This window comes from Xyrauchen texanus, chromosome 13 (assembly GCF_025860055.1).
Source record: "Xyrauchen texanus isolate HMW12.3.18 chromosome 13, RBS_HiC_50CHRs, whole genome shotgun sequence".
Lineage (NCBI taxonomy): Eukaryota > Metazoa > Chordata > Actinopteri > Cypriniformes > Catostomidae > Xyrauchen > Xyrauchen texanus.
Genome location: NC_068288.1, coordinates 20,057,234 through 20,072,084, shown reverse-complemented (window position 1 = coordinate 20,072,084; position 14,851 = coordinate 20,057,234). Strand labels below are relative to the sequence as shown.

Below are 14,851 nucleotides of genomic sequence, written 5' to 3'. Positions count from 1 at the left end.
CCAAAATATAACTTTTGTTTTTCTCTGTACACCTTGCCATTTCATTCTCTTGGCACAATCATGATTTCAAGCTCAATTACACTTCCTAGTGCTTCATGCATACGCAGTGTGCTAGATGGTGCTATAGGAAGTGTAATTGTGCTTGAAATCACAATCGCCAAGGAGACTGCTGTCAAAATGTATAGTGAAAAAGGAATTACATTTTGGTCTGTTCTCCGCCAAAAGTGATTGGATCGCCTCAGATGACATGGATTAACCCACTGAAGTTGTATGGATTACTTTTATGAGGCCTTTATGTGATATTTGGACCTTCAGAGTTCTGGCCACCATTCACTTGCATTTTATGGACCTACAGAGCTGAAATATTCACTGCTTATGACTGACATTTGCTTTCATAAGCCAGTAAGCTTTTACAGGTCAAGTACTGTATAAGTTTGGCACTGGAAATGTCAGTATTAGAATTTGCACTGGAAACTTCAACATTCCTTTTATTTAAATGTTTTATGTGTATATAGGACTTTGCAAGGGTTTATTGTGTGATAGGAATGCACACATTGGATTTAATCATTTATGTTAGTGGTTTGTACTTTTTTTTTCCTTCCTACATTTTAGATACTTAATTTTTTTGAAAAAAAATAAAACCAGGGAGAGCAGGAGCCTTATTATGCATGTGTTCTCAGGTAGCATTAACAGTATTTATTATCACTGTTTTAACGTTAAACTGGTTTGTGAGCTGGTGACAGTAGAATATTGCAAGATAAAGAGATCTGCATCGTAGTATACGTCTTATCTTTTTGGTTACTGTTGTAACCGTTCCCTGATGGAGGGAACGAGACATTGTGTCGATGTAGTGACAGTAGGGGTCGCTCTTGGTAGCCCAAAAACTTCCAATCTTTGAGAAAAGAACAATGAGAATTGGCAAGTGGATTTTGCATGCCACTCCCCTGGACATACGGGTATAAGTGGAGCTGGAATGCGGCCACTCATTCAGGTTTTGTGCTGAGGAGCCAAGACAAAGTCCCGGCCATGTCAGCGGATAGTACAGCATTGTGGCAAGAGTGAAACAACGTCTTGTTCCCTCCATCATGGAACAGAGACATTCCCCTTCTGTCACTCACGCGACATTGTGTTGATGTAGTGACACTAGGGGTCCCTATAGAAAAACGCCTGAATGGCTGAACCGTGTTATGTGAACTGCAGATGCAGGTGCAAGCAAGCTACTGCGTGCGTAATAGCAGGTGCATCATTCTGCATGTAACCTCCCCCAACGCCCCACAAGACATCATATGGTTCCCCACACCTGGAGCAGTCCACATCAGCCGCTGCCTTTTCTCTGTTTTTTCTCTCCACAGAGTATTGCATTTGGCTGGGGACAACTAACACTATAATACACAGCAAGGAAGGTGTTCGGCTGGAGCGGCTTTCCCGTGGATGAATGAAAGCCATGACCGCAATGTTGCCATGGTAATGTTCTCGCAATGAGAACATGAACCATCCACGAACGCTGCCTCAACGTGATAGCTGCCCAGACATGTGAAGCGGCTCCCGTGGCCATCGGAGGTGGAGAGATAACGACCACATCCAGGAACTACACAAAGACGGAATGGCATCTTTAAAAAGACGTTTGTGTCAATGTGTTTTGCTTTAATACAGAAAATATACTACTATTCTTGTAAGGAATATGTACTCTCTTAGCGCTGTCGAAGCGCCCTGGGGCATAATCTGCACTGATCGTGCAGAAGGTGAGAAAGCCGCTAGAATGCACCGTATATCCAACAGCATACGCTGCTTCATTTAGAGGTGAATGGACCGGCAGTGGGATTCAGCTCACTGACACACAACCGCTCGGCTCTGAAGAAAAAATCAGAATGAGTGGCCGCATTCCAGCTCCTTTTATACCCCTATGTCCGGGGGAGTGGCATGCAAATACCACTCGCCAATTTTCATTGGCCTTTTCTCAAAGATTGGAGGTGTTTGGGGATCCCAAGTGCGACCCCTGGTGTCACTACATCAATACAATGTCGAGAGAGTGACAGAAGGGGAACTAGTATTACGTTAAGTGTAGGGGTGTAACACTTTTTCCTGGTCAAATTACCCCCATGGGCCCTTTTCAATCATGGCCTCCTAATAATCCCCATCCATGAATTGACTCTAAAACTCTACACTCTCCACCAATAACTGGTGGTGGTTGAGGAGAGTCCCCCTATACTATGTAAAACGCTTTGAGTGTCTAGGAAAGCGCTATATAAATGTAACATTCATTCATTCAGATTAATAAATGTAAAAAAAGAAAAATATGTAAAATGTATTAATTAATTCTTATGAACAAGTTGTTTAAGCTTTTTTCAAACATAAAAGAGGTTTATGTACCTGTAAAATATTCTAACTTAGCTTCTTGAGTTTAAGGCAATCCAGATGCAGGCAGTTGAAATGTATTCCAGACATATTGCCTTTCCTTTAGCCTTAACCTATTTTTACACTAAACACATTTTTTCTCCACCTGCTTTTACAAATGTTTAACAATATTCAACAATGCACTAGAAGTTTGGATTATTCACCATTTTAAATAAGCAATAGTATGTGCCAATATATCTTGCGTTGTATGCTGTCATTGTTTATATTTTATGTATATTGAAAGAAAACAAGTTATAAGCCTATATCTAAACACAAGTAAAGAAAGTACAGGCATTACGTGTCTGTTGTTCTCAGGTGTAGGGAATATTCTATTAAGTGCTGTTCTTATGGATTTATGGAAAAACCAGCCATAAAAATCTTTAGAGCTGAGCTCTTATAAATCAGGTAGACATTTTAAGTTCCTTTAGTATTTTCTCTCACCAACTCTGTGGTGTTAAATTAGATTCTGAGTGAGGTTTTGTCTTGGTCATATAATGTTACATGATAATTGCAATGTCTCTGATCTGATCTTGTCATGTGGGAGGTGACTCATATCATGTTTTGAGATCAGCTTGTGGTCTTTCTGTACACATTACATGTTATACTCCCTTGTCATAACAGACAAGTACCATTGAATTAGTGTTTAACCACTGTATTACCAGTGATTTGGAAGTCTGCTCTTTGAAGGTTAATGCTGAATACTTGATCTATGTAAATCATCAGACTTTTGTTGTGTTTTGCCTGAAGTAATTTTAGTTAAAGTATCCACATAAATGGGTAAGCTTTGGAGCATGAGTATTCATGTTTTTCAGTAGGCCTGTCTTTGGTTGAGGAGGTTTCAGTTAGTTTCTTGTTTTTTTTGTTAAATGTCAGAATGGTGTGGATGCCAAAGCATTTCAACGTGGACACCGTATTTTTTATTTATTTTTTATTGGCATAAAATTAAGGCTATAGTAATTCTTATCATTAGATAGAAGTGCTGACATACTATAGTGCTGCCATATGCCTTTTCTTTCTGTTTTATAATTTTTTTTTATTTTTGCTTTCTTCCAAAGTGCTTAAATGTGTGAAAGGGCATAAATAAAATGCATTCTTTTTGTCTCTTGTGTTGCGTTCAATTAATATTCTGTAGTTATCCCTTGTAGAGTTATGTCACCCAGGTGGCAGTATTGTGCAGTAAATGACTCAGCAATATGGATTTTTAAGGCCTATTTGCATTCTGTGTATGAAGGCATATTCAGGAAAAAATAAAATTGTGAATATTTGCTATTGAATTTATTGTCTGTACATGTGTGATTTGAGACAAAAAGTCAACACATTGCTTTTATATATATATATATATATATATATATATATATATATATATATATATATATATATATATATATATATATATATATATATATATATATATATACATATATATATATTTATACACATACATATATTTATACACGTATGTATATGTGTATTATATACATATACACACACGGATATATGTACATACATATATTTGAAATTATTTTTATTTGACATTTTGCAAATGCAAAATTTCGATTGCAAACAGGTGCAACAAAAAATCAATATGCTTAGAATTTTTATTTTTTTTATTAAAAAGCAATAGGCAAAAATGAAAAAGGGCTTGTTTTTTGATTATTCGTTTATTTATTTTTGTAAAAAAAGCAAGAAATTAGCTAATTTCTCATGTTTATTGCTTATGGATATAAAATGAATGTACAGCTTGAATTTTTGATTTGCACATGTGAGTGGGTCTGAAACACGATTGGTCAACCTGCGCTGTCATCTGTCCTGCCTAAATCAAACCCATCAGAATAAGAGTTCAACACAATACAGCTCTACAGATGGATTCATCTTATTTTTAATTCTGAACATTAACATTCTTCCAAAAGTTTAACAGTTGCATATTTATTACGACTTTGCTCTTGCACATAAAGCAGTCAAACAATGAATTTATCTGACAGTCCACCAACTGAACGCAGCAACATATATAATGCCGCTGCATTACAGTTCTGAGAAAGTATACTTAAAGCTAACAATTGTGTAGTCATTGCTGATTTGGCGCAATATCACTTGCTATAGCTTTTTGTGATTTTTGTACTCGCTACAGTTTTCCACTGACAGCATGACTATTTTAGATGGTATATGCATGGATTCACTAACCATTAGCAATTGGTGTTCAAAGAATAAAACACGACTGCCCCCCTACTGATCATGTCTGTTCTTCACCGCCCAAATGTGATGCAACGTTTTTTTTTTTTTGGTCATGCATTCTCAAAGGCCACATCTGTATTGTGTAAGGAGCAAATCCATTAGCCATCGTATTTCACAATTTCAGCTGCTTTTTTTTTTCAGTGAGCAGAATGCAATCGAGGGAGTGCACAAAGTCTAAACATTAACCAGTTGGCTTTTAACTCACTAATGGGCTAGTTAGTCTAGTCCTTTAATACAAGTCTAGTTATTTATAATTCATAGAAATGTGCGAATTTGTGGTTATGTTTGGTAATTGGCATTACACATTTTTTAAAACCGCCTTTAAAATCCAGAGCTACGGCATGTTGGGCAGTTATTGCCGCTTAAGTTGGTAAGCTGCTGGATATATCCATTGTCTGGTTGCTTAACAAGCGAAAGCCGGGTTGTAATAAATATGCAGCTGTCTAATGTTTGGAAGAATGTTTATGTTCAGAATTAAAAATTAGATTAATCTGTAGAGCTGTAGAGCTGAGTTTACACTACACGATTTTCACCCGCAGACAGTTTTGTGGAGATCGCAGACAAAAGCCTGAAATTGTTGGCAGATCAGAGCTCACTCCCTTGAGCGACGAACGCAATGTATGAACTATCAAAGACGCGATCGCTGACACGTCGCCGAGGCATATCCGATGTCAGCAAGATATCTAGCATGTTAAATATCTGGACCTGTCTGCGATTCAAAATCGTGCTATATGAAATATGTTTTGAATAAACACAACTGCAGCGTTGACCTACAGCTAATGTCTCCTACACACTAGAGCAAGAAACGGGGCACAGGATGTTTTAGTGGGTGATGTGCAACAGAACATCAACTAGCATGGCTGCGGTATCAAGAAAGTCTCACTGGACCGAAGAAATGGAGGAAGAATTAGTGGAACATTGGCAGGACCAGTGGCTATTTGATGTTTCCTCTGAACTGTAAAACAACCGGATGGAGAAAGAGAAGAGTTCGAGAGAAACTGCCAATTCTATTGGACAGTCAGATAAGCATATAAGTAGATTTTTCAGTAGGAGCTATTTTTCATATTGTAACCAATAAAATATATGATTAAAAACATACACATCATATTCTGAAATGCATAACGTATGATCATGCATTTGTTTTCATATCTTGTTTCACTTCTGCATGTAATCTGTTGTGAAAGGTAATTTGTAGTCCAGGCAGAGTCGGCGGGTAAAATTACATTCGTCAATAGTGAAATGTCTCATAATGCTTTGACCCCTGTCGCCGATGCGTCACGTCATTTGAAAACGCGACTTCCATGACAAGACAAACAGTTGTGTAATATGAATGGTACCACGATCTGATGTCTTTGAAAGTCGTGTAGTGTGTAAGAGGCATTTGATGGGTTTGATTGAGGCAGGACAGATGACAGCACAGGTTGACCAATCGCATTTCTGACCCACCCACATGTACAAATCAAATATTCAAGCTGTATATCCATACTATATATTTTTTTTGCCTATTTCTTTGAAATGTATATGAGCTCAGCTCATGGGTGGAGTTTACCTGGATAACCATGACACTGGGAGAGTACAGCTCCGATGCCAGTCTGAACCATCCACTTTCACTATGAAATTCAAAGCATAATTTATTTTGTGTTTTAAAATTTCAAAACGAAAAACGCATGAACGCAACATACACTGACCCAAATAAAATTTGTAATGACATTTTTTATTTTGCCCAGAATATGCTCCAATGTGTGTTTCTTTTTAAAATATTGAAAGCATTTTGAGTGATCATGTTCTGTGTTTGAAATGTAGATTTATTTCTAAATTGACTTCACCCAGGTTTACCAAGAGTTTAACTATGAAAAAGAAATATTGATAATTATTATTTTTACCTTTAACAATGATAGTAACAATACTTGATTTTGTATAAAGCAACACTATTCAATTAAAAGAGTAGTATCAAAGATGGAACTGTGTGTGTGTGTTAGAGACAGACAGACATTCAAAATTAAAAGATGTCTGACAGGTTTTCCTGTGGTGTGCAAAGAGACTGCCTTTGATTATAAACTGCCACTTACATGATAAACACCCAAGGCTGGGGCTTGCATTTGTCTCTCATCACATCTCTTGCTCCAGCACCAAATAGGGGTAAGAAAGTGTTTGTCTAGTTACATGATCAGCTGTGAGGGATATGGATAATGATAGATTAGATGTGGCCTTGATTACAGGGAAAAAAGCCAATTAGGAGCAGAAGTACACAGCTTTAGCTCCTTACAAAGGCGTTACACCTGCCTTATATAGGGTTGTTTGATACAGAATATGGTATATTTCAGCTAAATATTGTAAGTGTATTGATTTTGGTACATTTAAAAGGAGAATGCAGAGAGAGGTCTTCTGTCTCCAGGACAACATGTAGGCCAAATGTCTTTCATGCATCTTTCTATACAGAGGATTACTGACAGCTAATAGCAACAAAAACAATATATTAATATGATACCAATATGCTACTGATTAATTTTTTTATTTAAGCTTTTGCTGTGTTTTGTAGCATACATTCTAACTTCTAACTAAAGTGGACATTTTTTTTTTTAGTATATTTAATGCAATTACTATACTGAAACAACACCACGTTAAGATCCATGGCAGGCAATGTAATTATTTTAACCAAAAGTAGATGGTACTTCCACAATCTTTTTTTCAAGATGTATATGTTTAACTCTTGCCTGATCACTTGTCCTGCACTTTGTATGCAAGACTGTACATATTCTTTGTATTTACTCACAAAAACATTGCAGCATACCCCTTACTGTGTGTTTAGCTCATGAACATTTAGCTTTTACAGGCACACTTTCAATGAATTCTGTAACTTTCATTGACATTCAGTGAATTCACATCAACATAGACTGAATGTAGTGTGGCTAACTTGTTACAAAAAGTTTCAGGTTAGAGGCCATGTGTGAACACAAACTTTTTGAAAACACTGGTAAATTTTGCTCTGGCAATTTCTCTTAATGAGAAGTTGTATCATTCTCTATTCATTTCCATACTAATGGTATGTGTGAACACTGCATATGGCAATTATTGTTTTGTAATTTACCTGGTTGCCTGTGTGGGGCTAATGTCTCGGCAGAGTAATTTAACAAAAACTGAGGTTGTTAGCAAAGTGATTATATATAAAACAACATTGATATCTTTTCTGTGGTTGTGGTTTTAGATTAATTCATCCAAAAAAGAAACAGGGTCATCATTTCCTTTCTCATATTGTTCAGTCTGTGCTTTCAGAACTTTGAAACAATGCCCCCATTGGCCAAAGCGGGAAGTGTTTCTTCCTGGTTTTACCGCAGGATCTGAATCTGGGTCTTCCATACTGCTGAGTGCTGACACAACATGCTTCCGGTCACACCACAAGGAAAGGTAAACACAGTGGACCTGATGCAAAAATATCTGATGGGAGATGCCGCTTATCAGTAAGTCGGCATAATGTGGCCGATCCTAGGGTATTGGAACTCTTGGAAACAACATGGTGATTTCCCGTGTGATCATGTTGTGTCTTCTTTATTCCCCAGTCTTCTGAAGCCATATGATGGCTTTGCATGAAAACATGATTCAAATGTAGTTGTTATTCCAAACTCCAATTCCAAAGCCCAAAGTATATTTCAGTTTTGACGCAAACAGTCGAATGCTAGTGTTTCAGAGTATACTTAATTTGGCACTGCGCATAAACAGGTGGTTGCCGCATGAGCGGTACGACTGCTATGAAATACCAGCGTTTTTCTCTTCAAGGGCTGAGACCCATAAAGGTCTGTATATTTGTAGTTACACAAATGCAGGTATCTCGTGATCTCCACACACATAAGAAAAATAAAAACAAAACATTGAAAAATATCTTTCCAAGAACATTCAGTAGATAAAAAACACAGTGAGCTGTGGAAAATTAGATAGGATCTAGGAGCTTTATACAGCTTTATACTGTCATGTCATTGAAGAGATTGTAAGTATATCCCTCACAGCCTCATTTTCATTAACTTTAAAAATCAAAGATGGCGCTGCTGTGAATAAGGTTTGAGCTTTAACTGCTGTAACTGGATGAAGGCAGTGAGTTGAACAGATCAGTTTGGTTTTTTAAAGAATCATTCAAACTGTATCAACAAATAAATTGGTGAATTAACCAATTTATTGAAGATATATAATTCAGAAGCTGATCTTATTCATTTGCAAATTAGACATTTGTCATGCCTCATGTTAACTCTAGGCTGGATGTCAACATGACTTAAATTTCAGTCTGTTTATTATACAAGGCTATTTTGTAACCTCAAAAGACTTTGCTCACAACCCGTTCTACTTTTATGATATGTTACCTTTGCATCCTTTTTTAATCTTGAAAGCTTCAATCCTCATTAACTGTAATTGCATGGAAAAGAGCAACCTGTACATTATAAACAATAATTTTTTGTGATCCATGGAAAAAAGAAAGTCATACGGATTTGAAACCACATGGGAAAACTATTTCAGAATTTCATTTTGGGTGAACAAGTCCTTTTACAATTATTTTTAATGCAAAGTAGAGCATGTAGCCATTGGCAGTGGTATGATTACATATATATTTATGTGTTGTCTGTGGGGAAATTTTTTTCAGGTAGGTCTTGCTATTTCTTCCTATGTCTGTGACTGAAGTGCTTTTCAGTGTTGCATAAAGTGCAGAAATGAGGAAAAGCTCTTCACTAGACCCCAGGCCTTTATAAATCCATAGCAAGCTAATGACCCTGGACACTTTGATCCTGATGATTCACCCTGAAGTAAAGATGGCTATCTGTTCAACTATGACGAGGTGAAATCAATAGCAGCTGTCAGTAGAACTGTGGATAGAGGCAAAAGGACATTTTCAAGGATCCCATCAGAGCTTGAATGCAACCCATTTTCAAGGAACCCATTGCACTTGAATGCAAAATAAATCAGTTTATGTAGAGCTTAAATTTAAAGCATATTAAACACAATCTTAGAAATTGCTGTTCCTTGCAGTCTTTCAGACATTTTCACCCAGAGCTAAAGATAAGCTAGTCTTCCACTGTATTTAGATAGCTACATGCCTATTGAAAAGGCAAAGGTGTGAGTGCCGAGAACTGCCCAGCATTTGCCTGTGGGACAAATGTGAGGGTAGAATGTGGGATTCAACTTGTCAATCATGTTTCAAACACTGAGACAAAGACCTGAAAGGGTTTCTGTTATCTACCGTCCTTTGTCTCCCTCTGTGTGTGCAAATGGCTGGTCATGCAAACCCTCTTCCGTCCCCCACCTTGACACCAAATATGACCTACACCATTAGGTTAATGTGGCATTAAAATACAAGTATGGTAAACCTGCAAGACCTGATTGTCCAGTGGGGTCAGAGGGCAAAATATTATTTGCAACCATATGGCTTACTTCTTGTAAAACATAAAGGATTTATTTACATATGAAAAGGACAGACAACTTGAAAAGGCATACATTTACTTTGAAAGAAATGTGTGTATTATTAATTATATTATTACTCAATTGGTGTATAGGGTACTATTATGTTTTAGCTTGTTTTTCTATCTTCTTCATCCATATCAGCTGCATTTCTATAATATTTTAATAGTATTGCCCTATTTTTCATTGTTGGGGCAATCATATGTGTCCCAGTGGCACTCATATAAACTCAGGGAGCACTTTATTAGAAACACTATTGTGCTGTTTTGCAGCCTGCAGCTCTTGCCTGGTTGTCCACTATAACCAAGCAGGGTTGATCCTGGCCAGTACTTGGATGGGAGACCTCCTTGGGAAGACTAAGTTTGTTGCTGGAAGCAGTATTAGGGAGGTCAGCAGAGGGTGCTCACCCTGTGGTCTGTGTGGGTCCTAATGCCCAAGTATAGTGATGGGCACAATATACTGTAAAAAGGCTGTATTTCAGATGAGTTAAACTGAGGTCCTGATTCTCTGTGGTCATTAAAAATCCCAGGACACTTCTCATAAAGAGTTGGGGTTTAACCCTGGTATCCTGGCCAAATTCCCCCATTGCCCCTTCTCAATCATGGCCTTAGAATCCCCATCCATTGATTGGCTCTATCACTCTACTCTCTCCTCTCCACCAATAGCTTTTGCGTGGTGAGGGTTCTGGCACACTATGGCTGCCATCGCATCATCCAGGTGGATGCTGCATACTGGTGGTGGTTGAGGAGATTCCCCCTATACTAAGGAAAGTGCATTGAGTGCCTAGAAAAGCGCTATATAAATGTAAGGAATTATTATCAATCTTTTGGTGACAAAAAAATTTAAATAAAGGTGATCAAAAATATAAAGAAATACAGGAAATTCACAAGATTGAGCTGGTTTACAATAAAACTGAGATTAGAGTATAACCAACTTTATTTTGGACACATGCTCTGTAAATGTACAATCTTTATTTTTCTTCTTTGTGTTCTGTAAAGCTATCATCTCTGATGCTCATTTTAACTTGTTCGATAATCTGACCGATTTCCCTTATTTTAAATGTATTTCAAAGTTGTTGTTTTGAAAAACGTTTCTTTACAGTTGCCTAAATGAAAAGTTTGTTTAATCAGTTATTAAGGGCTGGAGATTACAATCACTGATCTATATATATATATATATATATATATATATATATATATATATATATATATATAGATCAGTGGTTACAATTCAACAGCCATGTATAGACCTTTTACGCACTTCCGCATTTTTCGACCGGAAATACGTCAATGAAGTGTATTAGAACTTCCTGTTATCGTAGCGGCAGATACGAAAAATGGCAGAGTCGAAGAGTCACAGTTTCTGTTGTGTTTCATGCTGTTCGTCTTCCACCCAAAAACAGCCCTACCTTTCGTTTCATTCTTTTCCTGTCGATCCAAACCTGAAACCCAAATGGATACAGGCGATCCGAAGAGAGGAAGGGAACAGTTTTGACATAAAAAGAGGTAGCACCTATGTCTGCAGCCGGCACTTCGCTCCGGAGGATTACGTTGGTGGCTGTGTCGTAATGTGTAAATAGTATGTAAATAATTTAGTGTTCCCACATATTCTTAAACTTTAAATTAAATATAATTGTTATATTAATATTGTTTAATATTGTTCTGTTGAAATGTGACTGATTTCACTAAAACATTAGATGAACGATTAAAACAATTTTGGTCAAAATGATGCATCCTTTAATTTTTTGGTATATATGTGTAACATCAACTGATTAATAACAACTTATTCAATAAATAACACAAACATTTACAATAAAAAAAAAAACATTACAGTTCATCAACAGTAAGACAGAAGGCAAAACTGATTGGTAAAGACAAGATTACTGGAATTCAAGGTATGCATTCATGTATGTGCCATAATAATATACATCTAATTTCTCTTTCATTTCCGCTATGAATGAGTCATCACGCCAAATTCTTTCCACAGTTAAATTTGATAAGGTATCTGTAACAAAGTCACACCATGTCAGTCCTGTGATTGCCAGTTGGCCCTGAACCTGCCAGTAGTATTTATGTGAACGCTTCAGACTGGCGTGGCCTTCCTGCACCTTGAGGTGAGCAACCTGAGATGGATCATTTTTTGTGCTGCTCTTCACCTCAACCAGGCCAAAAGGAGGCGACTCTGAAGGGTCATACACCCGACCGTCTGGACTGGCCCCAAGATGTGGTGCATCAGGGTGAATGACGAATCCTGCTGGTAGCACATTAACTTGCATCAGTTCAGCATAGTTTGCCAGCACTTCAGGCTCCACCAGCAGACCACTTTTCATTGCAGCTGTTTGCTTTGTGCAGCCTCTGATCATCTGAATAGCTGCAGACTCCTGCTCTTCACGACACGCCTTACTACAACAAGCATCCCAAAAACGACTGGCAGTCAGCCTTGGTCGCCGTAGCTGTGTCCACGCAGGACATTTGGACTGCTGCTGAGTTTCTTTTGCTATCTCGCTGGACAGCTGCGGTGACACTTCAAGAGACTGGAGATGCGTTAACTGATGTAATGTCGGCACGAAATGCAACCTGGGAAAAGTGTGCTGCATCAGAGGAAGGGACGGAAATTCTGGAGCCATGTGGTGTAGGATGAGGTCGCTGGACTTCTTGGGTGGACAGTGATAGGACATGGGGGATCCACGAGGGACAGACCCAAATTTAGATGCGTCAGCTCCATCTCAGTAACCCCATCCAATACAACAGCCATGAGAGGCTGGGGCTGCACCTGGCTTAATTTGCTTCCAGATGCCATCATATATGGATCTAGCAGTGGTCCTAGACAAAAGAGCAAAGAGATACACAAGATTATTTGTCACACAAAAGAAAAGTTAGACATGAGTGCTTAACTTCATTTACATTTTATTTATTGTATCTGCGGGAACCATAATGATGTTAGTCATAACAAAAAAAAAAACTTAACTTACTCACAAAGCAACAATCAAACAGTTAACAAATTAATCACCTGTATATGCCTTGAACAACGTGGACCTCAGACCGTTCTGACCCACTGTTTTGGGCTTTTGCACCACCAGCTCACTAACAGGTTCAGGATGGATTCCCTTAAAAAAAGTAAAAGACAAAAAGCAGTTACAGTCTGTAGTAGGGCTGCACGATATTGAAGAAAAATGCATTATGCGATAACTCAATAAATAATTCGATATGCGATACGATAATGCTTAAAGTGTGTAAAATAAACTTAAATTATCTTTAAAATTATATAACCTACATACGTGTTTCACATTCTTTTTGTGGCAAGAAAACATCCCTACAGCTTCTGCAAGTGAACAGCAGTGTTTTACTGGCGCATAAGAAGTAATTGTTATTTTAACATCAGTGTAAACAACTGGGTTTAAGGTTTCAAGAAGGCCTACATTAGGTTTATTTAACAAAAGAAACTGAATAATCAAATGTAAAAATAAAACGCTGCTAGTTTTCACTGTATGAATTAAATATACAGTGTACTGATTCCTATTAAAGCTACAAAAGTTATTCAGCCAAGAGCAGTGTGATTTTGTCTTTTGTTCATGACCACAGTTATTGCAAGCCGGTGCGATATGCATATGCGATATATACATTTGTGATATTTCAATAATTTTTATATATTGTGCAGCCCTAGTCTGTAGTCACTACTGGGGGTGTTTTTATAATAATTTACAGTTGTTTAGATACGCATCGGTTCTTAAATCATAATGACATGTTTATCACAAACCCACCTGTGTTCTTGGTCTGTGCCATCTTTGCAAGCCACTTGTGCAGGCAAGGGGGTGGAACAGCCAGCAGACCCAGCTGTGAATAATGAGCGGTCTGGTACAGGATGGCAACTATGTGATTGCAGAATCCTTTATCAGCCGCACAATAACAAATTAAATAGGTTACACTGAAGTCATACTTGCGCTGTTACATCAATGTTCATAATAACATGATACTATAACTTTCAGTAAAGAAATAGTAAGTGAAGAAAGTGCCGCAACCGCAGCAAGAAGAGTGAACACGCCAGAACTGGCAACTTTTTGAACTTTTGCCTACCGGCATTCTGTCTATAGTCAAACCTCCAGTTTGTGAGGCTCCTCGCTCTTCCTCATTGACCTGAAGCATGTACCTCTCACTACAACCTGTCCCTGGAGTATATTTGATACAATATAACCGCATGCAACAAGAAAATATTACGTGTTATCTCACATAGAAATACACAACTTTACTTCGTAACGTTAACGTTAAGTCACAACACAATGTCAATAACATTTACCTAGTACAGCTTCACCAAATTACTGGTTGTTATGTTATCTCATACCCTCTCACTTAAACATACACACGACATATTCACTGCGATGTGTTATACCTTATATTACAAATTCACAACACCTAAGATTTACCATTAAGTTACTTACTTTACAGTTAACGTTAACAGAGTAACCGGTGATATGGTTAAAGCTAGCTATAGCAATTTCTTGATTACTTACCTTGGTAATTGTGGATAAACTCTTCGTGGAAGAATTTATATCCCTTGTCCAGTTTGTTCCCTTTAGTGGACGAATGTATCTCCACACTCTTCACCACATCGGCGCTGGTGAACTTCGGAAGACAAGTCAGGCTAGTCGAAAACACTCTAACGGTAGCTGCCATTTCTCCGTCAACAAAGCTTACACCGGAAATGGGTTTACACTTCCTTGACGTATTTCCGGTTTTTGCGTAAATGGTCTATTCAAGTGCAACAAATGGGGTTTCGTTGCTTAGTAACT

At 37.7% G+C, this 14,851-nt stretch overlaps 1 protein-coding gene across 6 annotated transcripts; it reads right to left on the bottom strand.

Annotated features, from left to right (window-relative positions):
- Positions 1-11,409: 11,409 nt before the first annotated feature.
- LOC127653855 (uncharacterized) lies at positions 11,410-14,750 on the bottom strand. 6 transcript variants are annotated; one of them, XR_007971870.1, is made up of 5 exons: positions 14,573-14,750; positions 14,139-14,230; positions 13,826-13,951; positions 13,075-13,171; positions 11,410-12,887 (listed from the first exon to the last, which is right to left on the bottom strand). XR_007971870.1 is itself a non-coding variant. In XM_052140649.1 (4 exons), the coding sequence occupies exons 1-3, from the start codon at positions 14,733-14,735 to the stop codon at positions 13,158-13,160; spliced, it is 303 nt and encodes a 100-aa protein (XP_051996609.1). In that variant the 5' UTR covers positions 14,736-14,750; the 3' UTR covers positions 11,410-12,887; positions 13,075-13,157. The 6 variants fall into 6 exon arrangements, 5 of the variants coding, with proteins under 5 accessions (XP_051996609.1, XP_051996606.1, XP_051996605.1 ...); XM_052140649.1 differs by lacking the exon at positions 14,139-14,230; XM_052140646.1 differs by having other exon boundaries at positions 11,761-12,887; positions 14,139-14,750.
- Positions 14,751-14,851: the final 101 nt, after the last annotated feature.

What these genes read in the sequence shown, in the direction of transcription:
- LOC127653855 (XM_052140644.1), bottom strand. Translation starts at nt 12,742, where the DNA reads ATGTCCTATCACTGTCCACCCAAGAAGTCCAGCGACCTCATCCTACAC.